At 42.2% G+C, this 23,897-nt stretch overlaps 1 protein-coding gene across 1 annotated transcript; it reads right to left on the bottom strand.

Moving 5' to 3' along the window:
* Positions 1–12,274: 12,274 nt before the first annotated feature.
* Positions 12,275–23,458, bottom strand: LOC141100495 (uncharacterized). The gene is made up of 12 exons (XM_073589045.1): positions 23,212–23,458; positions 23,039–23,113; positions 22,802–22,885; positions 22,567–22,587; positions 22,338–22,352; positions 22,160–22,243; positions 21,253–21,300; positions 19,029–19,103; positions 13,571–13,671; positions 13,209–13,380; positions 12,522–12,717; positions 12,275–12,411 (listed from the first exon to the last, which is right to left on the bottom strand). Exons 1-12 carry the CDS (start codon positions 23,456–23,458, stop codon positions 12,303–12,305), a joined length of 1,227 nt encoding a protein of 408 aa, XP_073445146.1. The 3' UTR covers positions 12,275–12,302.
* Between the last annotated feature and the right edge of the window lie 439 nt (positions 23,459–23,897).

The raw sequence follows: 23,897 nt of genomic DNA, 5'->3' as shown, positions 1-23,897 counted from the left end.
TGAGTTCGCGGAAAGCTGTGCTTTCCACCAACCGAAAGGGCATCATCTCAAACGAGATTAGTTTGGCAATGAGGGCGTTCAAACCCAGTGTACGCGGATGAGAGACTGAGTACTTTCTTGACCTACTCATAGTGTCTGGGAGGGTGAGCTGGACTTGAGAGCTGCATATGGTGGAAGTAGCGGTGGACAGGGCGGACGGAGAGAGGGTTGATGATGGTGATGGAGTTGGTGTTCTTTCTGATGGCCTAGAATCAGTCTTTCGTTGATATAACAGTGGGATTCCCTGACTGCTGTGGTCTTGCAACGACACCTCAACATTTGCTGCTGTGCTAACCGGTGGGCTTACAGTGGGGGAAACAAAGTAGCGTTGCTGACTAGCTTCGTTGTGATCAGTTGCACATGTGGCACTTGAGGTTTGGTGTTGTGTCCACGCTTGCAAGTGCATGCTGGTTAAATGTCTAAGCATGCAACTGGTATTCAAATTTTTCAGATTTTTCCCTCGGCTAAAGGTCTTTGCGCACTTCTTACAGATAACCTTGGCCTGATCATGAGGATTTTGTTCAAAAAAGTGCCACACTGCACTCTTCCTACTTTGGCAGACATTTTGCGGCCTAGCACGCTGTGATCTTTTGACCCTCTGGACAAGCTGTCCAGCAACTCTTTTGATGTTTGGAACCTGTCTTTGGAGTGCTCCGGGCCTGCCAGATAACAGCTGTTGCGATGTCGATGTCTGCTGTGGATGCTCCTCATCTGAGCTATTGGAAGCAGCACCCTCTTCCCCCAATGGATGCCAATCTGGGTCAACAACTGGGTCATCCATCACCTCCTCTTCTATGTCATGTGCACCTTTCTCTGTGTCACCGTGTATGGTGGTATAGTGTGCGGGAAGGGGCACCTGAGTCTTATCAGGGTCAAAATCTGGCTCTGTACACTGCGAGGACAATGTAGTGCTCTGAGTGAATGTACCAGCAGAATCATCCATCAGCGGCTGTGCATCAGTGCACTCCATGTCAGATTCATCTTGGCCTGGGTAATTCACCATTTGACTTGATAATCCAGGCATGGTATGTGAAAACAGCTCCATGGAGTAATCAGTAGTATAGCCTGCGTCATCCTTCAATCTTGGTTGGGGTGAAGGACACAAGGAAAGGTGTGGTTCATGAACATGAGCCTCCAATGACGACTCAGTGCTTTTACTTTTTACAACTGAAGAAGAGGAGGCGATAGAGCTGGAGGCTGAGTCAGCAATGTAAGACAAAACTTTTTCCTGATGCTCTGCCTTTAAAAGCGGTTTGCCAACTCCTAGAAAACTAAGCGTTCGAGGCCTTATGTAGCCAGACGATGACGCAGGGTCAGCACCTCCTGCATTCGGTCCTATTTTGCTCTTGCCACTACCATCAGATCCACCACCAACACCATCATTACCAGCTGCCAACCCCCGCCCAATTCCACGGCCTCTTCCAGCAGCCTTCCTCATTTTTGGTAGAAATGTAGACAAAATCCAACAAACTATATAGTAATGTAAAACAAGGTACAAGGTGTCTATAGGACAGGGGAGATTTAGAATTTCTGCACACACTTGTGGACAGTGGACACTTTTGGATTGTGTGAGGCCACTGATATCTGAGCGCTATGTGACAGGCTCGATGGCACAGCTGCCTGTGACCAAAGTGACGAGAGGATAATGGAGATTTTGAATCTCTGCGCACACTTTTGGACACTGGACACTTGTGGATTGTGTGAGGCCCACTGATATCTGAGCGCTATGTGACACGCTCGATGGCACAGCTGCCTGTGACCAAAGTGACGAGAGGATAATGGAGATTTTGAATCTCTGCGCACACTTTTGGACACTGGACACTTGTGGATTGTGTGAGGCCCACTGATATCTGAGCGCTATGTGACACGCTCGATGGCACAGCTGCCTGTGACCAAAGTGACGAGAGGATAATGGAGATTTTGAATCTCTGCGCACACTTTTGGACACTGGACACTTGTGGATTGTGTGAGGCCCACTGATATCTGAGCGCTATGTGACACGCTCGATGGCACAGCTGCCTGTGACCAAAGTGATGAGAGGATAATGGAGATTTTGAATCTCTGCGCACACTTTTGGACACTGGACACTTGTGGATTGTGTGAGGCCCACTGATATCTGAGCGCTATGTGACAGGCTCGATGGCACAGCTGCCTGTGACCAAAGTGACGAGAGGATAATGGAGATTTTGAATCTCTGCGCACACTTTTGGACACTGGACACTTGTGGATTGTGTGAGGCCCACAGATATCTGAGCGCTATGTGACACGCTCGATGGCACAGCTGCCTGTGACCAAAGTGACGAGGGGATAATGGAGATTTTGAATCTCTGCGCACACTTTTGGACACTGGACACTTGTGGATTGTGTGAGGCCCACTGATATCTGAGCGCTATGTGACAGGCTCGATGGCACAGCTGCCTGTGACCAAAGTGACGAGAGGATAATGGAGATTTTGAATCTCTGCGCACACTTTTGGACACTGGACACTTGTGGATTGTGTGAGGCCCACTGATATCTGAGCGCTATGTGACACGCTCGATGGCACAGCTGCCTGTGACCAAAGTGACGAGAGGATAATGGAGATTTTGAATCTCTGCGCACACTTTTGGACACTGGACACTTGTGGATTGTGTGAGGCCCACTGATATCTGAGCGCTATGTGACAGGCTCAATGGCACAGCTGTGACAAAAGTGACTAGAGGATAAGGGAGATTGGATTGCTTTTAAAAAAGCAGTTTGCGGAGCAGTGGGTAAACAGCAATGCCAGCGTGTCAGGAAGCCTTAAAAGGCAGCCCAACAACCAACACCACTGATACACCACAATATAGCCTCCCCTTGCACTGCACACACAGTGACTTGTGTGATGTGCAGGCCAAATCGCTAGCAGCAGAAGCAGTTTTTTTGTCTTCTTCCCTGCCTAACGCTCTCCCTACAGAATCAGCAGCAACCTCTCCCTATACTAAGATCGGCAGAAGTAAGATGGCGGTCGGCGTGCACGCCCTTTTACACCCCCTGTGACGCCCACCAAAGCAAGCCAATCACTTGCATGCCCTTCTAAAAGATGGTGGTGACCCGTGCCTAGGTCATCACGTTGCCCACAGTGTCCGTGGATCCTGATTGGCTGAAAAAGAGCGCAAAACAAACTTTTGAAACGCGACTTTGGCGCGTAAGTCGCCGACCTCGTGGCCGACCTCATCCTAGGGTCGGGTTTCGTTTCATGAAACCCGACTTTGCCAAAAGTCGGCGACTTTTGAATTTTTTCGACCCGTTTCGCTCAACTCTACCAGCCACTGCTAGATGATTCTGCTGGTACATTGACCCAGACCACTACATTCCCCTCGCACTCTACACAGCCTGAATGTGACCCAGATGAAACTCAGGTTACCCTTCCCATATACTGTACCACCTTACACGGTGACAAAAAGGAAGGTGCAGCTGAAAGTGCAGGTTCGGCCCACCCGCCGTTAGACACACCGCCGTACTATGAGGGGCCCTGTGCCAATGCTGTCGCCAACGAGTGGGCCCCCCTTGCTTGCTCTGGATCACAGCACTTGCAAGTTTGAAATACTTACCTCTCCCTGCTCCACCGCCATGATGTCTTCCGCGTTTCCTAACAGTGATATTCTGATCAGAGAGCGCAATGACATCACATCTGTACGCAAAGACTAGTACAGGGATTCCCTAGCGAGGAGACTTATTTGAGGAGACTTATTTAATTATTTTCAATGTTGGGACAGCAATTTTTGGGGAGCACTATACTCTGGAGAATGATATATGGGGCCCACCATACACTGGAACATTCCAAAGGTGGACATCAGACACTGGAGCAGCATTTACAGGGCCCATTATACACTAGAGCATTAGAAATGGGGCCCATTATATATAGAGCATTATTTGGGCCCATAAGACAGTGCAGCTTCATCCATGGGGACCAACATATACCGTAGCATTATGTGGCGCTCATCATATACTGTTTCAAACATTATATGGGACCAATAATTCTGTATAAATAAAAAAAGAGAAATTAATCCAGCTCACCGCACTGCCTTGCTGGTAGGATCCAGATCCTGCGCACGGATTTGACTAGGCAGTCAATCAATAATAGGAGAGAAAAAAGAAGTTCCAGCGCCAGGAATGGAAAATTAAAAATCCATTTTATTGTGCCATTGCATATTAAAATTCCAGCAGGTACAGCATATCTGTCGGGTGACTACAGAACAACGCGTTTCGACGCCTCAGGTCTTAATCATGTTCTGACATTAAATGCAACCAACTTCCTTTTGTTGGATTCTCCCACCTGAAAAAAATCAGAGGCACATGTGTGGACTGCTCCAAAGCAGCTCCTGCTATGGTAATTGTGGGAGTAGCAAACAAAGTAGGAAAAAAAAAACAGTCAGTGTAGACAACACAACATAAACGACATACATATTTTAAAAGGGAGATATATATACTCCTGATGTAAGGTAACAAAGATGAATATAAAGAATAATTCCAATGACATATTCCAAAATACATATCACATATTCAAATCCTATACATAATATTCTATAATTATACCACAATGGGGAAAGAGAAAAAAAAAAAAAAAAAAAAAAAACACCTATTCCCCTTTTTTCTTCCTTTCTCTTCTTGGTAGAGGAAAAGAGATAAGAAAAGAGGGAAAGAGGAAGAAAAGAAGAGAAAGGAGGAAAAAAGGGGAATAGGTGTTTTTTTTTTTTTTTTTCACATAAATCGGCCGATTTCGTTCGACCCGACTTTTGCGACCCGACTCGACCCAAAAAAAGGCAAAGTCGCTCAACTCTAGTCATGAAGACATCTGGGTTACCAGAGCTAAGAGACTTCCTGTCATGCGCAGTGCATGTCAGGAAGTCTCTCAGGTCAGTTTGCACTGAGTGCAGCGCTAACAGCTTCTATAGCATGCAGATGCTGCTTCATCTGCATGCTATAGAAGCGATCAGCCTGCAAAAAATGATTGTCCCATAGCGGGACAAAGTGTAAAAGTTAAAATGAAGAAAACATTTTTTTATAAATAATTGTAAAAATATTTAACAAAAAAATAAAAAATAACAATAAAAAATCAATATTTATTCCATCACTAAAGAAATATTTGAATGAAAAAAATCTAAACAATAAAAGTACACATATTTGGTATCACCGCGTCTGTAATGACCTGACCTATAAAACTGACTCCCTAACTAACCCCTTTAGTGAACACCATATAAAACAAGGCAAAAAACAATGCTTTATCATCATACTGCAGAACAAAATGTGGAATAACGCGCGATCAAAAAGATGGACATAAATAAACATAGTACCGCTGAAAACATTAACTTGTCCAGCAAAAAACAAGCCCCCATACAGCTTCATTACCGGAAAAATAAAAAAAATATATAGTTCTCAGAATAAAGCAATGCAGAAACAATTATGTTTTCTATAAAATAGCTTTTATTATATAAAAGCGCCAAAACATAAAAAAAGATAAATGAGGTATCGCTGTAATCGTACTGACCCGAAGAATAAAACCGCCTTATCAATTTTACCACACACGGAACGGTGTAAACGTCCCCCCAAAAGAAATTCATGAATTGCTGGTTTTTGATCATTCTGTCTCACAAATATGGAATAGAAAGTGATCAAAAAATGTCATGTGCCCAAAAATGGTACTAATAAAAACGTCAGCTCGTCTCGCAAAAAAGAAGAGCTTACATGACTTTGTTGGCTAAAATATGGAAAAATTATAGCTCTCAAAACATGGTGATGCAGAAACTATTTTTTGCATTAAAAAGTGTCTTTTAGCGTGTGACAGCTGCCAAACATAAAAACCCGCTATAAAGCCTCTTTCACACATTCTGATATTTCCGGTACCGGACATGTCAGTGTCCGTGTGTGTAATACTTGCGGCACACGTGTGGCATGTGTGTGCCCTATCAGCACCACACAGACGGGCGCCAGGGAAGACACACGGCTCTCATTATTCTCCCCTGTTCTGCCGGAGATTGTCGTGAGCAGGGGAGAATGATGAGAGTTACACTTAACCCCTTAATGACCACCGATACGCCTTTCAACGGCGGCAGTTAAGGGTACTTAAACCACAGCGCCGCTTTTTAACGGCTCTGAAGTTTAAGGTTATAGCGTCCCCCAACATTGGAAATTCTCTGGAGTCTCAGCTGCCGGGGGTATCCGAGACCCCAGAGAACTTGATTCAGGTCAGTTTTTTACCAACCCCAGTGTTGCGATTGCCTTTATTAACGGTATAATGGCAACCATAAAAAAAAGTCTGATTTTCCATTTAATTTCTCTCTACTCTGATTTGATCGCACAATAGGTTCCCCCAATCACCCCCTGGTACCTCCATTATCTCTGCAGGCCAGCCTGAAGTCCCCCAGGCTGCTAACTTCTTCTTCTGGGAGAAAATTGTGGGTGCATGCACAGTGCACCAACTGAGATCTGCACGCCGGCACCTACCAACAATAGATTTTTTCCTATTGGTTCATTTTGATCACTGTGATATACCCTATCACCGTGATCAAAATTAGAGATGAGCGACTTTGCCTTTGTTAGGGTTGAGTCGGGTTTCATGAAACCCAACTTTCTCAAAAGGCGAGTCGAACGAAATTGGCGGACTATCGGGAAAAGTCGAAGGTCCGACTGAAACACGAAACCCAATGCAAGTCAATGGGGAAGCAAAGTCGGCAGGGAGTGGAGGACAGTAAACACACCTACATGCGGAACGCTTTTTTAAAGTGCGTGAAAATTCTCTCTCTCCCCAGATGCTGCACATGTCAGTTCATTGCCCACAGTGTACGTCCTTGCTCAGTGGCTGAAAAAAGTCACGTGCAAGCATTCTGGGAAATTCGACTTTGGCGAAACCCGACTTTGCCATAAGTCGGCGACTTATGAATCTGGCTGACCTGTTTCGCTCAACTCTAATCAAAATAAAGAAAATAGTAAATCAAACCCCCCTTTGTCACCCCCTTAGTTAGGGAAAAATAATAAAATAAAAAAATGCATTTATTTCCCTTTTTCCATTTCGCCATTTCGGTTAGAGTTGGGCTAAAGTGAGTTGGGCTAAAGTTAGGGATAGGGTTGGGACTAAAGTTAGGGTTGGGGCTAAAGTTAGGGTTAGGATTGGGGCTAGAGTTGGGGATAGGGTTTGGATTAGGGTTAGGGTTGGAATTAGGGTTGGGTTTGTGGTTAGGGTTACGGTTACGGTTGGGATTAGGGTTAGGGGTGTGTTAGGGTTAGGGTTGGAGTTAGAATTGGGTTTCCACTGTTTTGGCACATCTGAGGCTCTCCAAACACGACATGATGTCCGATCTCAATTCCAGCCAATTCTGCGATGAAAAAGTCAAATGGCGCTCCTTCCCTTCTGAGCTCTGCCATGCACCCACGCAGTGGTTTACCCCTACATATGGGGTATCAGCATACTCAGGACAAATTGCACAACAACTTTGGTGGTCTAATTTCTCCTGTTACCCTTGGGAAAAAAAAATTTGGGGTCGAAAAGATTTTTGTGGAAAAAAATGATTTTTTATTTTCATGGCTCTGCGTTATAAACTTTAGTGAAACCCTTGGGTGTTCAAAATTCTCACAACACATCTAGATACCATATATACTCGAGTATAAGCCGAGATTTTCATCCCATTTTTTAAGGCTGAAAGTGCCTCTCTCGGCTCATACTCAAGTCATATACCAGGGGGTCGGCGGGTGAGGGGGAGCGTGGGGGTCTGATCATACTCACCCCCTCCTGGCATGGTCTCTGCAGCCCCTGCTTCGCCCATGGTCTAAGGCGCTTGTGTTCAGCGGTCACGTGATACCGCTCATTAAAATCGTGAATATGCGCATATTCATGACTTTAATGAGCGGTACCATGTGACCGCTGATTACTGGAAGAGCTGCAGTGCCAGCAGGGGCTGCAGAGACTGCTCCAGGAGGGGATGAGTATGACGGTATGGGGGCCAGGTGCCAGTGTCGCCGCTTGCTCAGGGCCCCGGCACCTGCGATATTCACCTGTCCCCATTCCACCGCCACACGCAGCTCTGTCCTCCATGTCCTTTGGCTGTGATGTTCAGGTTAGAGGGCGCAATGACGTAGTGCGCACCCGCTGTCTGAACAGTCACTGACAGAGTACCTGGAAGACAGAGCGGCGTGTGGCAGTAGAACAGGGACAGGTGAATATCACAGGTGCCAGGGCCCTGAGCCAGCGGCGACACCGGCACCCAGCCCCCATAGCGCTGGTGTCCCTGCCTGCTCAGGACACCGGCACTTGGCCCCCATCAAAGAGAGGTGAGTATGTCATTTTTAATTTATTCACAGCAGCAGCACATGGGGCCTATTCTGTGGAGCATCTTATGGGGCCATAACCTTTATGGAGCAGCATATGGGGCCTATTCTGTGGAGCATATTATGGCACCTTTTAAGGGGCCATAACCTTACAGAGCAGCAAATGGACCATAACCTGTAAGGAGCAGCATATAGGGCCATAACCTTTATGGAGCATCTTATGAGGCCATAACCTTTATGCAGCAGCATATGGGGCCTATTCTATGGAGCATCTTATGGGGCTATAGCCTTTATGGAGCATCTTATGGGGTCGAAACCTTTATGGAGCATCTTATGGGGGCCATAACCTTTATGGAGCAGCATATGGGGCATATTATTTTATGGAGCATCTTATGGGGCCATTATTAACCTTTGTGCAGCATTATATGGGGCGTATTTTGTATGGAGCATCTTATGGGGCCATCATGAACTGTATGGAGCATTATATGGGGCTCCTGATTCAATATGGATATTAAAAAATATTTAACCTACTGATGTCATGTCACAATGATTTTTATGGCAGAATTAGGGGCCTCGGCTTATACTCGGGTCGGCTTATACTCGAGTATATACAGTAAGTTCTTTGGGGGGTCTGGTTTCCAAAATAGGGTCACTTTTGGAGGGTTTCTACTGTTTAGGCATATCAGGGGCTCTGCAAATGCTACATGATGCCCGCAGACCATTCCATCAAAGTCTGCATTCCAAAACGGTGCTCCTTCCCTTCCGAGCTCTGCTATGCGACCAAACAGTGATTCCCCCCATATATGGGGTATCAGAGTACTCAGGACAAATTGCACAACAACTTTTAGTGTCCAATTTCTCCTGTTACCCCTGTGAAAATAGAAAATTGGGGGTTAAAATATCATTTTTGTGGAAAAAAAATGATTTCTTTATTTTCACGGCTCTGCGTTATAAACTTTAGTGAAACACTTGGGGGTTCAAAGTGCTCACCACACATCTAGATAAGTTCCTTGGGTGGTCTAGCATCCAAAATTGTGTCACTTTTGAGGGCTTTCCACTGTTTAGGCACATCAGGGGCTCTCCAAAAGTGACATGGCGTCCAATCTCAATTCCAGCCAATTCTCCATTGAAAAAGTTAAATGGTGCTCCTTCCCTTCCGAGCTCTGCCGTTCACCCAAACAGTGGTTTACTCCCCACATATGGGGTATTGGCGTATTCAGGAGAAATTGCATAACAAATTTTGTGTTCATTTTCTCTTTTTACACTTGTGAAAATAAAAAAAATGGTTCTGAAAAAAAGTTATATGTTCATTTTTTCTTTCCACATTGCTTCAGTTCCTGTGAAGCACCTGAATGGTTAATTAACTTCTTGAATGTGGTTTTGAGTACCATGAGTGGTGCAGTTTTTAGAATGGTGTCACTTTTGGGTATTTTCTGTCATGTACACCCCTTAAATTGACTTCAAATGTGATGTGGTCCCTAAAAAAATGGTTTTGTAAATTTTGTTGCAAAAATGAGAAATTCGCTGGTCAACTTTTAACCCTTATAACATATTAAAAAAAGAAGAAATTTTTCCAAAACTGTGCTGATGTAAAGTATACATGTGGGAAATGTTGTTTAGTAACTATTTTGTGTCACATATCTCTCTAATTTAAGAGTATAAAAATTAAAATTTAGAAAATTGCAAAATTTTTAAAATTTTTGCCATATTTCCATTTTTTTCTTAACTAAAGGCAAGTATTAGCAAAGAAATTTTACCACTACCATCAAGTACAATATGTCATGAAAAAACAGTCTCCGAATCAGCAGCATTAGTGATGGGCGAGTCCTAAATTACTCGGAATCGCTTGACTCTAGCGAGTCCGAGCCCGGGACTCGCTACTCGTTGCGAGTCTAGCGAGTCCAATGTTAAAGAATGGGGAAGCGAGTCTTAGCGAGTAATGTGCGATTTACAAATCGCAGATGTGTCTCGGAAAGCGCTTGCATTGGCGATTTGTAAACCCCACTCGCAACAGTTTGTTTCTGCTGTGTCCGAGTCCAAATTCGCATTTGTTTGTCTTATTTAGCGCCGATGAGGCGAGGGAAGTGATTTTCTCTAGCACACACCATGCTTTGAGCAAACAGGAAATAATCCGAGTCGAGTTGACATACGCACACACACACAGAGCAATACAGAGCAATCATGGCCCGTGTCACTGTCAACACGCTGCAGTTGATTGATCTGGTGGAGGCTCGGCCCCTGCTTTGGCTCCCCACTGACCCTGCCTATGGGCATAACATCCAGCAGACTACAGCCTGGAGGGAGATCACTCAAGTGATGTTCCCTGCACTGCTACGGGCACGACCTCGTCCCTTTGCAACCTCTTTTTTGGGAAATTGTGGTTTTTGTGACATTGTTGACAAATGCACAGTCACCGAGATGGAGTTAGGTGGTGCTGTAGGCGTCACTTGCTGGCGGGGTAAGTGTGTGTGCTTCACCTAGCAGTGAAGCTGCACACTAGTCCCTGCACTGTGCACTGCACTGTAAGGCTTGATCCTCCCTGCCTGCCTGCCTACAGTCTACACAGTACTCCTCTGTCCTCCTGGTAGCTCTCAGAAGAGCTGTTTGGGTTTAATATAAGGAATCTTGAAGTTTCCCTACACTAACTGACAATCCCTATGATCTGCTCAAGCATCTACCTCACCCTGCTCTATCTCAGATCTCTCAGGAATGTAGAGGAAATGGCGGTGGAAAAGGCTTATATACAGCCTCGCCTCTCATACATGACATAGGCATCACGATGGACAGAAGCCAATCATAGTCCTGCCACAACCAACATTACTGAATATGATTGGCTAACATGCTTGTCCATCTAAAAAAGTTTTCTGACCTAACACGCTAGGCTGTCTCGGAAGCTTTGTAGGAACATAACAGATTCTATATTTGCGAGTCCCGAATCCAGTATACAGGACTCGGAATCGTAGACTCGCTCAGACTCGCTGTTGACAGTGATGTGATATAGCGAGTCTAGCGAGTGAGAAAAAAAAACTCTGACAAAACTAGGATTGCCATTGACTTGCATTGGACTCGTTACTGTGCGAGTAATCACTGGGAGACTCGCCGAGTAACGAGTCCAGCGAGTCCCTTACTATTCGCCGAGTAACGAGTCCTAGCGAGTAGACTCGCCCATCCCTAAGCAGCATCCATTAAAGCGTTCCAGAGTTATAACCTAATAAAGTGACAGTGGTCAGAATTGTAAAAATTAAGTAGCAAATTGGCTCTCTCACTAAGGGGTTAAACTTTTTTCAACCTTTGAAACATTGCGGCTGCTTATGGATGGTATCTGAAATAAAATGGTTACTTAAAATTCTAGATCCCTTTACTCCTAACTACATGCTTCTGTTTTCCACTTCTTAGCCTTCAGCTCTGTAACGGCCCTTGTACATGATAAGAGTAAAACTTGTTCCCAATTGTCGCCAATGCAAACATGCCGGCAATCTCCCCACGAATGAGAACAACGTTCCTTCATCAAGTAATTGGGTTTTTGTGCATGTAGAAGAGTCCTTGCTGCACATCGCCCCGTGTAACCAGCTGGTGTGTCACCGATAACATGTGCTGTGGATGGAGACAGGACAACGGTATTAGTGATCGTCCTGTCCCCATCATTGCTTTTCTCCCCGAGTAAAGAATCCAGACACTAATGAATAGAAATGCCGCAGTCATTAGATGGTTAATCTCTAATTTATTTTTGAGGAAGGGGAATAAGGAAAGGAAAGATTGTATAGTAACATAGTTATTAAGGTTGAAGGAAGACTTTAAGTCCATCTAGTATAACCCATATCCTATGCTAACCTGCCCTAACATGTTGATCCAGAGGAAGGCAAAAAACCCCATGTGGCAAACAGTAAGCTTCACATTGGGGAAAAAAATTCCTTCCCGACTCCACATACGGCAATCAGACTAGTTCCCTGGATCAACGCAATTTTCTTTTTGGGCTATGATCAGACAGGTGGATAGGGTGGCGCTTGGCTTTCTGCCTTCTGTCCCGGGTCTTTTTCCTGAGCCGATTGATGTTTCCATTCTACAATCCGCATTATGCAGATGAAAACGCTGAAAAAAAAAGCAGTATATACTTTGTAATATCAGCTATATACACGTAACTGTAAGATCTCTCCTACAGACACAGAATTATTATTTGTGGATTTATAAAGGATAAATACCATATTGCAACAGTCAGTGCGATGATGATGCAGCTGACCGCCAAGAATATTATCAGGGATTTCTTCTCAGGTGTCATGTCCGTAGCAGGAGTCATGTCCTTAATAGGTGTCGGCTGAGGCATGGTGAGGTCAAGCACATGAGGAAGTGTAGGACGAGGCTTGTATTTTTCGGTCGTCCTTCCAGATCCTGTGATAACTAAAATAACAGAAATATTTATTAGTTTATTCCATCTAAAGAATAGGACATTAACCCTTTCCCGACATAGGATGCCATTGTACCTCCTACTTTGGGTCTCCATGTATGTATCGAGCTCAGGAGCTGAACCCGCACCATACCCGGGAGATACATCGGCCAGAGCTAGCTCCGATCTCTGCTGTTTAACCATTTAAATGTCGTTGTCAATTACTGGCCCTTAGGCCTTAATTGTGGGCTGCCAATGAGTTGCCAGTCATTGCAGCCAGGGGCATGCGCATGTCCTCAATGGCTGCCATCTCAGTCCTCCTGTGAACCCCTCAGAGTTGCACCAAAGTTTAGACACTTTTCAACGCTTTTATGACACTTTTTTGGTATAAAAGTTTTGATGAATCGAGTCGTAGATCTGTACATAATAATCATCTCCAGATAGATCTGAATCCCAGATATCTAAATATTAACATTCAGCAGTGTCAGTGATAATATGTCCTCACCTTTCACATTATATGTGATCGTACTGACTGGCACATCAGACTCCAGAATGGTGGTGCACTTGTACATGCCTTCGTCAATCTTCTGGATGCCCTTGAACTCTACATAGGGCTCCGCAATGTCTCTTGATTCAAGTTCAAGCAAGTGTGGAAATGGAAGACTGACCGGCACAACCTGGAAAGATAAATGTCAGAGTTTTAGAAGTCACAATCATTTACCATTAAGATTATTTCAAGCATCATTATTATCAATGTGGCAATTAATGCCAAAATATTATGGTCGTATGTACAATGATAAAATCATTATTATAATCTCATCTAGGATTTTTAACCGTATCCTTTAGATATTCTGCCTTTATACTTACACTAACGAACTTTAATTTACGTGACTGCTCTAGCCTGGTATGCCAGACAAATCTACAGTCCAGGATTAGATCTTCATCCTCTGGAACTTCTATATTTCTCTCTAAATAAAAATGTAAAAAGTTACATAAGAAATCGTCTAGCTATTCTTTCCCTGTACGTAAAGCATTTAAAGGGAAGGATCAACATAACTTCAAGCAACTCTTCAGAATAAACTGAAAGAATAACATTGTATCTGGATATTATATGACTTGTACCCTGCATTTGTCACAAACTGTCTTCTTTACAGGCTCTATCTTTAGGGGTATGTGCCCACAATCCACGAGATGCTGCGGGATTGACGCTGCGTGCCTGCAGTGGCCAGCTGTGACAGCATAGTGGGTGGGATTTCAAGAAATCCCATGTCCACTATGCATCCACAGACGCCCGTGGCTCACCTGTGAAGAATGACATGTGGCGTGTCTTTTCAGACCGCAGCATGTCAATTTTTCTTAAGAAAACTCTAGTTTCCGCAAGAGAAATTACATCAATAAAATATATTGAATGTGCTGAATCCGCACGGTTAAGTGAGCACATGCGGATTCACCAGCATGTAATAGAAGGCAGCACTTTGGACACAGCGAGCGTGCGCTGCTAGTTCTGGATCGTGGGCACCCAGCCTTAGTCTGCTATCCACTCTGAGCTGGTGTGAGCAGACTAGCTGTGCACACAGCCCTAGTCTGCTATCCACTCTGAGCTGGAGGGAGGAGACTAGGTGTTGTTATCTCTCTTATATACAGCACAGCACACAGAAACAGAGATGTATTGCTGCTCTACACACAGTAGGAAGCAGAAAGATCATGTATGAAGTTATAATGCAATGCTGAGCTGTATGGATGTGAATCAAGCTCTGATTTGAGGTAAAAGACTTGATAGAAAGCTCCGCACAATGGTTCTGTGTCTATCTCTACCCGGTTTCTCTCCCTGCTCCTCACTCTTCCTTTGTCTCCCATCTACTGAGAGTATAATGGGCTGTGAACATGTCCCCTGTCTTGGGTAAGGAAGATGGATTTGAACTGTTTGAACGAACAAGTTCAGGAGGCAGTGGGGAAGCGAAAAAGTGTCTTATAAGTGGGAAAGAAGCAGTTTTCTCTGATAAGATATAACATTACTGAGAATTCTCTTTACCATTGAATTATGGAAACTGTGTTGAAAGTATAGTTCTACGCAGCGTCGGACTGGCCCACCGGAGAACCGGTGGATTCTCCGGTGGGCCCTGGCATCTGGTGGGCCCTGGCACCTGCTGGCATACAGGGCCAGCAGTTGCCTAGGGCCCCCGCTGCTCCAGGGGCCCCCAGCCAGTGGTGTGTCGCACACTATGCAGCTGCTATGGGGGCCCGTGCCAGCGGAGCAGCAGCGGGTGTCAGGAGGCAGGAGCCCCTGTCCCCGCTGCTAAAGAGAAATGAATATTCACTGCGAAGCAGTGCATATCATTTCAGGTCTCCACACCCCCAGAGGCCCCGCCCCCAGCCCAGTAAGCCGCTCTGCATCAGGGCCGGCGCCGCCCTCAGTCCTCTCTGCTCCTGGCTCACAGCCAGTGCGCGATGACGTCACTACATCGCGCACCCGCTGTGTGTCTGGCAGAGGGGGCAGCTCCTGACACTGAAGCCGGGATCAGCGTGGGAGCGAGGAGGAGAGGTGAGTATTGTGTTTTGTTTTGTTTTTTATATCTCTCTCGCTCTCTCTAGCTGTCTCTCTCTCTCTATCTATCTATCTCTATATATCTCTCTCTCTATCTTATATCTATCTATCTTTCTATCTCTATCTATCTATATCTATCTATCTCTATATCTATCGCTCTATCTTTATATCTATCTTTCTATCTCTACATCTATCTCTATATCTATCTATCTCTATATCTTTCTATATATATATATATATATATCTCTATATCTATCTATTATGTCTATCTATCTATCTCTATATCTATCTATCTTACTCTATCTATCTCTATATCTATTATCTCTATATTTATTATCTATCTAGCTACCATCTATATCTATCTATCTTTATCTATATATATATATCTATCTAATATCTATATCTATCTATCTATCTCTATACCTATCTATCTATTTATCTATCCGTTATCTATCTCTATATCTATTATCTCTATATTTATTATCTATCTAGCTGCCATCTATATCTATCTATCTTTATATATATATATATATCTATCTAATATCTATATCTATCTATCTCTATACCTATCTATCTATTTATCTATCCGTTATCTATCTCTATATCTTTTCTCTGTATCTATCTATCTCTATATCTATATCTCTCGCTATCTATCGCTCTATCTCTATATCTATCTCTATATCTATATATATCTATCTCTATCTATCTCTATATCTATCTTTATATCTATATCTATATATCTATCTCTATCTATCTCTATATCTATCTCTATATCTATATATATCTATCTCTATCTATCTCTATATCTATCTTTATATCTATATCTATATATCTATCTCTATCTATCTCTATATCTATCTCTATATCTATATCTATTTCTCTCTATCTATCTCTATATCTCAATAGCTATCTATATATCTCTATCTATCTCTATATCTATCTCTCTGTATATCTATCTTTCTATCTCTATATCTATATATATCTATCTATCTTTCTCTATCTATTTATCTCTATATCTTTTCTCTGTATCTATCTCTCTCTATATCTATATCTATCTATCTATTTATCTCTATCTCTATATCTATCTCTCTGTATATCTATCTATCTATCTATCTATCTTTCTATCTCTATATCTATCTCTATATCTATCTATCTTTCTATATCTATCTATCTATTTATCTCTATCTATTATCTATATCTATCTCTATCTATCTATAGCTCTATCTCTATATCTATCTTTCTATCTCTACATCTATCTCTATATCTATCTTTCTAGCTATCTCTATATCTATATCTATATCTATATCTATCTATTATGTCTATCTATCTAGCTATCTCTATTATCTATATCTACCTATCTCTATATCTTTCTATCTTACGCTCTCTATATCTATCTGTTATCTCTATATTTATTATCTATCTATTTCTATCTATTATCTATATCTATATCTATCTATTTATCGATCTCTGTATCTATCTCTCTCTATATCTATCTCTCTCTCTATCTACCGCTCTCTCTATCTCTATCTATCTTTATATCTATATCTATCTATCCCTATATCTATCTATTATCTCTATATCTACCTATCTATCTCTATATCTATCTCTATATCTATATCTGTTTCTCTCTATATCTATCTCTATATCTCTCTCTCTATAGCTATCTATATATTATCTCTATATCTATCTATCTATCTATCTATCTATCTCTCTATATCTATCTATCTATCTCTATATCTATCTATCTCTATATCTATTTGTTATCTCTATATCCATATCTATCTCTATATCTATCTCTATATCTATCTTTCTATCTAACACTATATCTCTATATCTATCTCTATATCTCATTATCTATCTATCTCTATCTCTCTCTCTTTATCTATCTATCTATTGATCTATCCATCTATCTCTATATCTATCTCTATATCTATCTATTATATCTATCTATTATCTCTATTATCTATATCTATCTATCCATCTATCTATCTAGCTATCTCTATCTATCTCTATATCTCTCTCTCTATATCTATCTATCTTTCTAACTCTATATCTATCTCTATACATATCTCTATATCTAGCTATTATCTCTATATCTATCTTTCTATATCTATCTGTCTCTATATCTATCTCTATATCTATCTCTATATCTATTATCTCTATATCTATCTATCTCTATATATATCTCTATATCTATTTTTATTTATAGCCATCTATCTATATATATTTATCTCTATATCTATCTATATATGTCTATATTATTATTATTATTATTATATCTGTATATCTCTATCTATTATCTATCTCTATCTATTATCTATCTCTATCTATATATCTATCTATCTCTATATCTTTCTATCTATAGCTATCTATCTCTATATCTATCTATCTATCTATCTATCTATCTATCCATTATCTATTTTCTATCTATCGCTATATCTATCTACCTATCGATCTATCTATCTATATTTCTTTCTATATCTATCTTTATATCTATCTCTATCTATCTCTATGAATCTTTCTATCTATATCTATCCATTATCTTCTTTCTATCCATTATCTACTATCTATCTCTATATCTATCTATTTCTACATCTATCTTTCTATCTATATCTATCTAACTCTATATCTATATAGCATTATACCCTATGAGGGGGTGCATTATTCCCTATGAGGGGGGCAGTATTATACCCTATGAGGGGGCAGCATTATACCCTATGAGGAGGCAGCATTATACCCTATGAGGAGGCAGCATTATACCCTATGACGGGGTGCATTATTCCCTATGAGGGGGGCAGTATTATACCCTATGAGGGGGGCAGTATTATACCCTATGAGGGGGCAGCATTATACCCTATGAGGGGGTGCATTATTCCCTATGAGGGGGGCAGTATTATACCCTATGAGGGGGCAGCATTATTATACCCTATGAGGGGGTGCATTATACCCTATGAGGGGGTGCATTATACCCTATGAGGGGGGCAGTATTATACCCTATGAGGGGGGCAGTATTATACCCTATGAGGGGGGCAGTATTATACCCTATGAGGGGGGCAGTATTATACCCTATGAGGGGGTGCATTATACCCTATGAGGGGGGCAGTATTATACCCTATGAGGGGGGCAGTATTATACCCTATGAGGGGGTGCATTATACCCTATGAGGGGGTGCATTATACCCTATGAGGGGGGCAGTATTATATTCTATGAGATGGCTGCATTATATTCTATGAGATGGCTGCATTATATTCTATGAGGGGGCTACATTATATTCTATGAGGGGGCTACATTATATTCTATGAGGGGGCTGCTTTATATTCTATGAGGGGGCTACCCCAACTCCTGCTACATAATTAAGACATGTACAACCTTATATTATACCTGGATATTAGCGTGTTTTACCGCACAATTGGTGGTCTGGTATTTAACTCTATGCAGCTACATAGTGGGCCCCAAGAATGATTTTCTCTGGTGGGCCCAAGGTGTTCCAGTCCGACGCTGGTTCTACGTGTGAAGGGCTTGTCTCCTAATACAGCTCCTTCCATATGTCATGTTGAGGAATATAGCAAACCCCTTCCTACCCCAGTTCTGTCCATTTTGGAGGAGCTGGTCAAATCAGGCAGGAAACTGCCAAAACTTGCAACATTTTTGCATAACCTCGCATAGTGCAAATATTTTGTGACTTTTTTCAGTTTTTTGCATTAGATTTCTGACTGAAACACTTTGATGATTTGGAGCCTACACCTAAAAGTAACTGGTCACATTACAGTATCTCCTCACCTCCACAGTCTAAAGTCTGAGAAAGATATTTCTCCTGGTTTCTGCATGGAGAACACCAAAGTCCGGTTTTCAAATCTGATAATAAAAAAAGAAATCAATTAAATATGAAGTTAGCATTAAACATGTTCTATTATATTAAAATAAGTCTAATAATGTCCTGATGTGTAACCCCCACCTCAGTCACCAGCACATGGGGCGACACACGGACCCTTAGATTCTGCTTATAGAACCTGAAGGAATCTAATTATTCGGAATCATATTCAGACATTTCAAGATTGTCTGCCATGATCTCAGGCCTATTGGAAGTCTTCTGAAACTTGTGGTTTACTACGCTGTGTGCACAATTATTAGGCCACTGAGTATTTTGACCATATCATCATTTCTATGAATATTTTAAATCACATGTTGTATAAACTTGATTAGCCTGAACAGGGGCATATGTATCAGCAACGCCAGTGCCTACAAAGAATGGGAAACATTGTACCGGAAAGCAGCCTAGGATGAGGGACATTATTCCAGGATGCCCAGGATGTGGCATTGTACCATGAAGGGTCCAATCATGGGGGACGTTATTAAATAATGGTGCTCAAGATGGGGACAAAATTAGAAGAAGGGGTCAGAATGGGAGACATTATTCAAGATAAGAGACAGGTTGGGAGACTATATTACAGAAAGAAGTCTGGAGGGGGCAATAATACAGAAATAAGGTAGGATGAGGGCCATTATTAAATAAAGGAGCTAGGATGGCGCACATTATTACAGAAAGGAGCCCAAGATGGAGACATTATTAAATAAAAGAACCACATTTGCCTTCATAGGACACTACAGGATTCATACAACTAACCAACAAGCAGTTGGGGGACACTACAGGATTCATATAACTAACCAACAAGCAGTTGGAGTCCAAGGTCTAAATTTTACACTGAGGCCCATTGAACTCTAGTTACGCCCCTAGATCTGAAGCAGATCCGGGGATGTGTATTTGTGTAATGAGGGAGGATGTGGGCTAACAATATCAACCCCCTCTTAATTTGTGCATAATTATTAGGTAGCTCGTTTTCCTCAGGCAAACTGGTGCAAAAAAAAATGTTAAAAGTCTTACAGAGGGATGCAGCACTCTAAAATTGCTAAAATATTGATGCGTGATCACAGAAACATCAAAAGTTTTGTTGCAAATAGTCAACAGAGTTGCAGAAAATGTGTTGAGAGAAAAAAAGATGCAGATTAACTGCCAAAGGTTTGAGAAGAAGGAAACATGAAGGAACCAGGAGCCAATCTTTAGCATAGGCTGCGCAGACCGTGCGCTGGCCGTGCACTAGTAGGATTTTTGCGTGCGCTGCGCACTTTTGAAGGTGCGCCAAGTGCACGAAAATGCAACATGGTGTGTTCGGCGCACATCTTCAAAAGTGCGCAGCGCACGCAAAAATCCTCCTAGTGCACGGCCAGCGCACGGTCTGCGCACCCTATGCTAAAGATAGGGTGTGCAGATCGCATGCAGCCGTGTGCGATAGTAGGAGGAAATGACCGGACGGGGCAGGCTGGGGGCGGGGCTTAGCGGCGCCGTGCGCTGCATGTAAAATGCGCTAGTCTGAAACCAGCCTAAGGGAAGCTAAAACCAGACCACTACTGCACAAGACACAAGTGGAAACCTCAAGACCAGGACAAGAGATATCTGAAGACAGATTTTCCAAAGATTATTTGGACTGATGATATGGGTGTGACTCTTGAAAAAGCAGATGGATTGATGTTGTGTCTTGATCAGTAACTGGCACACACCTTCACTCTGACTCAGATGCCAGCAGATTGGAGGTGTGGAACTGCTATGGGTTGGTATTACTAGTTGTGGACTTTTTCAGAATGAAGAGGGGCTCAAAATCTACTCCCAAACCTATGGTCCTTCCAATTTTTAGAACACACTTTCTTCAAACAGTGGTAAGGGAAAAGGATGGAAGGCTTATGGCAGTTCTTGTAAGGAAGAGGCTGGGCTAGATTGCTCACTGATGTTTCATAGTTGCCTAATAATTCTGCACACATAGATATTCTTCTTAGAAACACAAAGCCTCACTTTTCTTATATATTCTGGTTTCAGGTTTAATAACCTTTTGGATTGACCGATAGCGCTGTAGTTGTTCCATTAGAAAAATAATGAAAAATACAAAATTGCCTAATCCTTGTGCACACAGGGTATCTAGATGTATATATAGGACGTAGGATGATACTTTACCGGTACATTTGTTTCCAATGCACAAACAGCTGCATCCATCGAAGAACTCTGTGAAGAGAGGAGTAATCATACAATAAATCCCATCATCCAGTCAGAGGAAAGTTGTCACTACTTCTTCTCATAAGTACATTGTTATAATATCTAACCTCTCGTGAAAGATTGCGCGTATAGACAGTGACCTGAGCTGTAATGGCGCCATATATTGGAGTATTCTCTCCATCCTGCTACTGGATCTAATCAGCTCTCCAGATAATATTTATTAGTGGCTCTAATTAGTACAGGCGTTATATATGGGGTGTTACACAATATAAATATATGCCTCTCTGTGTTACAGTGCGGGCCGCAGAGACCCCAGAAAGCGCCAACCACAAGGTGTGTCCAACATACACGTGTACTATATATATGTGAGTAACCAGTCACAGCTTTCTCCCGGCAGAGCGCAATGAAAATATTTTACAAGTATAATTTACATATATAACAATGGCTCCGACTCATCAAGGAGGGCGCTTATAGGCGTCGGAAGCTCCTCATTCATTAAGAGGTGCATATCTACTAATGAATCAGGAGCGTCTGACGAGTGGTGTGTGCCTCTGTGCACCTTGCCACAAATCTAACTCTAGTCATCGACTGGAGTAAGATGTCCCACGTAATGAACACCACAGTAAGTCATCAATTAGATGATCTGTGGCATCACGCACCCATCCTGCCCCAGCTTCACCATTTTAGTGGCTCTGGGAGGAACTGAGATGAAAACGCCAAAAGTCGCAACATTTTTATGCAATTTTGAGTTGCTCAAAATTTTTGCGAATTTTCAAAGCCATTTCTGACAGAATTCTGGTAAGATGACTTTGATGAATTGGGGTCTATATATTTTCTCTGACTAAAAAAAATAAATTTTTTAAAGTACCTTGATTTTCTGCATGGCCACCGGCACAGATGATGTTCTCCTTGAGGCAGGTATCACAGTGGGTAACAGATTGTATCATTAAACCTGGAGAAATGCACAGACAGTATTAAAACCTTCTAATGATACAGACAATGATAACATCAATCAGGAGCTGAAATCAAGTATAAAATGGACTTACCACAACTGTTCGCACCTGAAAAATGAGAAAGGACAAATTACTGAAAGTTTTGGCTGTCAGACTCCTACAGTAACAGTAATGTCCCGGACTGGAAGACATTACAGACTAGTGAGGGGAAGGAAATAAGAGGAAGGATTGTACAGGTGGCTATGGGGAAACCCAGAGTTGGTGTCTACTAGTATTTCTACAGGAGGCTGGGAAAGGCTTGTAGAACTGTATCAGAACTTACCATGTTTATTTGGGCACCTGCCTATAAAAGAGAATTAAAGAAATGCAGAATTATTAATTAAAAACAAAAGAGCAGTGAAATACAATATATAATGGGGAGAAATAAAACCCATTCCCTTCTTGCACTGCTATTACTTCCAATACCTCAGTATTGGGAGATCTCTGTACATGGGACATGGGGAAATGCTTCTATTCCAGGCACAGCCTGGCTCCACAAGAAGAAATATCTCACTTACTGTCGTTATATTCCTCCACAATTTTCCGCACTTTCTGTAAAAGCCGGTGGAAATGAAGGCCGACGGTTTGAAGGAGTTGGACCCCTACAATATATAAAGAGAAGGATTAATGACAGATATTACAGGCGACTCCGTCTATTAGTGTTACCCCCACATCAGCCCCCAAAAAACATTATTATCAATTTTGCATTAGTAGCAAAAAGTGAATTTTTATCTACATGGAAATGTAGAATTTACCTGTAAAGTCCGAAAACTCAATCAGGTCCACACATCTCTTGTATTCAGACGCTATTTCTGATATGGCGAAATTATCTGTAATGGAATAAATACAATCATTATCGGTGTCAGATCCATCCATCCATCCTACATGAAGAGATGTAGGAAATGTAGTGAATACATGAGAGAATTACCCAGCATCTGAACGTCGTCTTCCAGGTATTGCACCGCTGCTCGTTCAGCAGATCTGGCATACCGCTTGATGGTCACAAATTCATCGATGTTTTCATTGACTTGGCTATTTATATAAATTTTAAACTTCTCCATAGCCTTTTCGCCTCTGCGGTTACATTGAATGCAGCCGAGAGATGGTCCAATGAGGAAAGATGTCACCAGGCACAGTTGGAAAAGCCATGGTTTGGTCTGGATAAAACCAGACATTTTGAAATAAAATCAAACTAATCGCTTCTAGTAGTCGCTAGTCGCTAAGTCGCAGTAGTAGTCGCAGAGAAAACAGAACTGTATCCCACAAAGAGAAAACAGCACTGATGCAGTTTAGAACCTCACACAGTGTCTTATTGGAATCTGCCTTTATGACATCACAAAGGGACAGTGATGTCATAAGGAATATGCAAATCATGCTCAGTGACACATGAGCTATTAGGAAGCCCAGAGGATGCCTTTATGACATCACAAAGGGACAGTGATGTCATAAGGAATATGCAAATCATGCTCAGTGACACATGAGCTATTAGGAAGTCCAGTGGAAACAAATATGTATCACACATCACATATGGAAATAATGTCCAGAAACACATAAGATATCGGAAGGGCTGAATAGTATGTTCACACCATTCCCATGGTAAATGCAGGGAACTCT

This window comes from Dendrobates tinctorius, unplaced genomic scaffold, assembly GCF_039654945.1.
Source record: "Dendrobates tinctorius isolate UK_male_01 unplaced genomic scaffold, ASM3965494v1 ptg000011l, whole genome shotgun sequence".
Classification (NCBI taxonomy): Eukaryota; Metazoa; Chordata; class Amphibia; order Anura; family Dendrobatidae; genus Dendrobates; species Dendrobates tinctorius.
The sequence above is the reverse complement of the archived record's forward strand: the minus strand, read 5'-3'. Positions and strand labels throughout refer to the sequence as shown.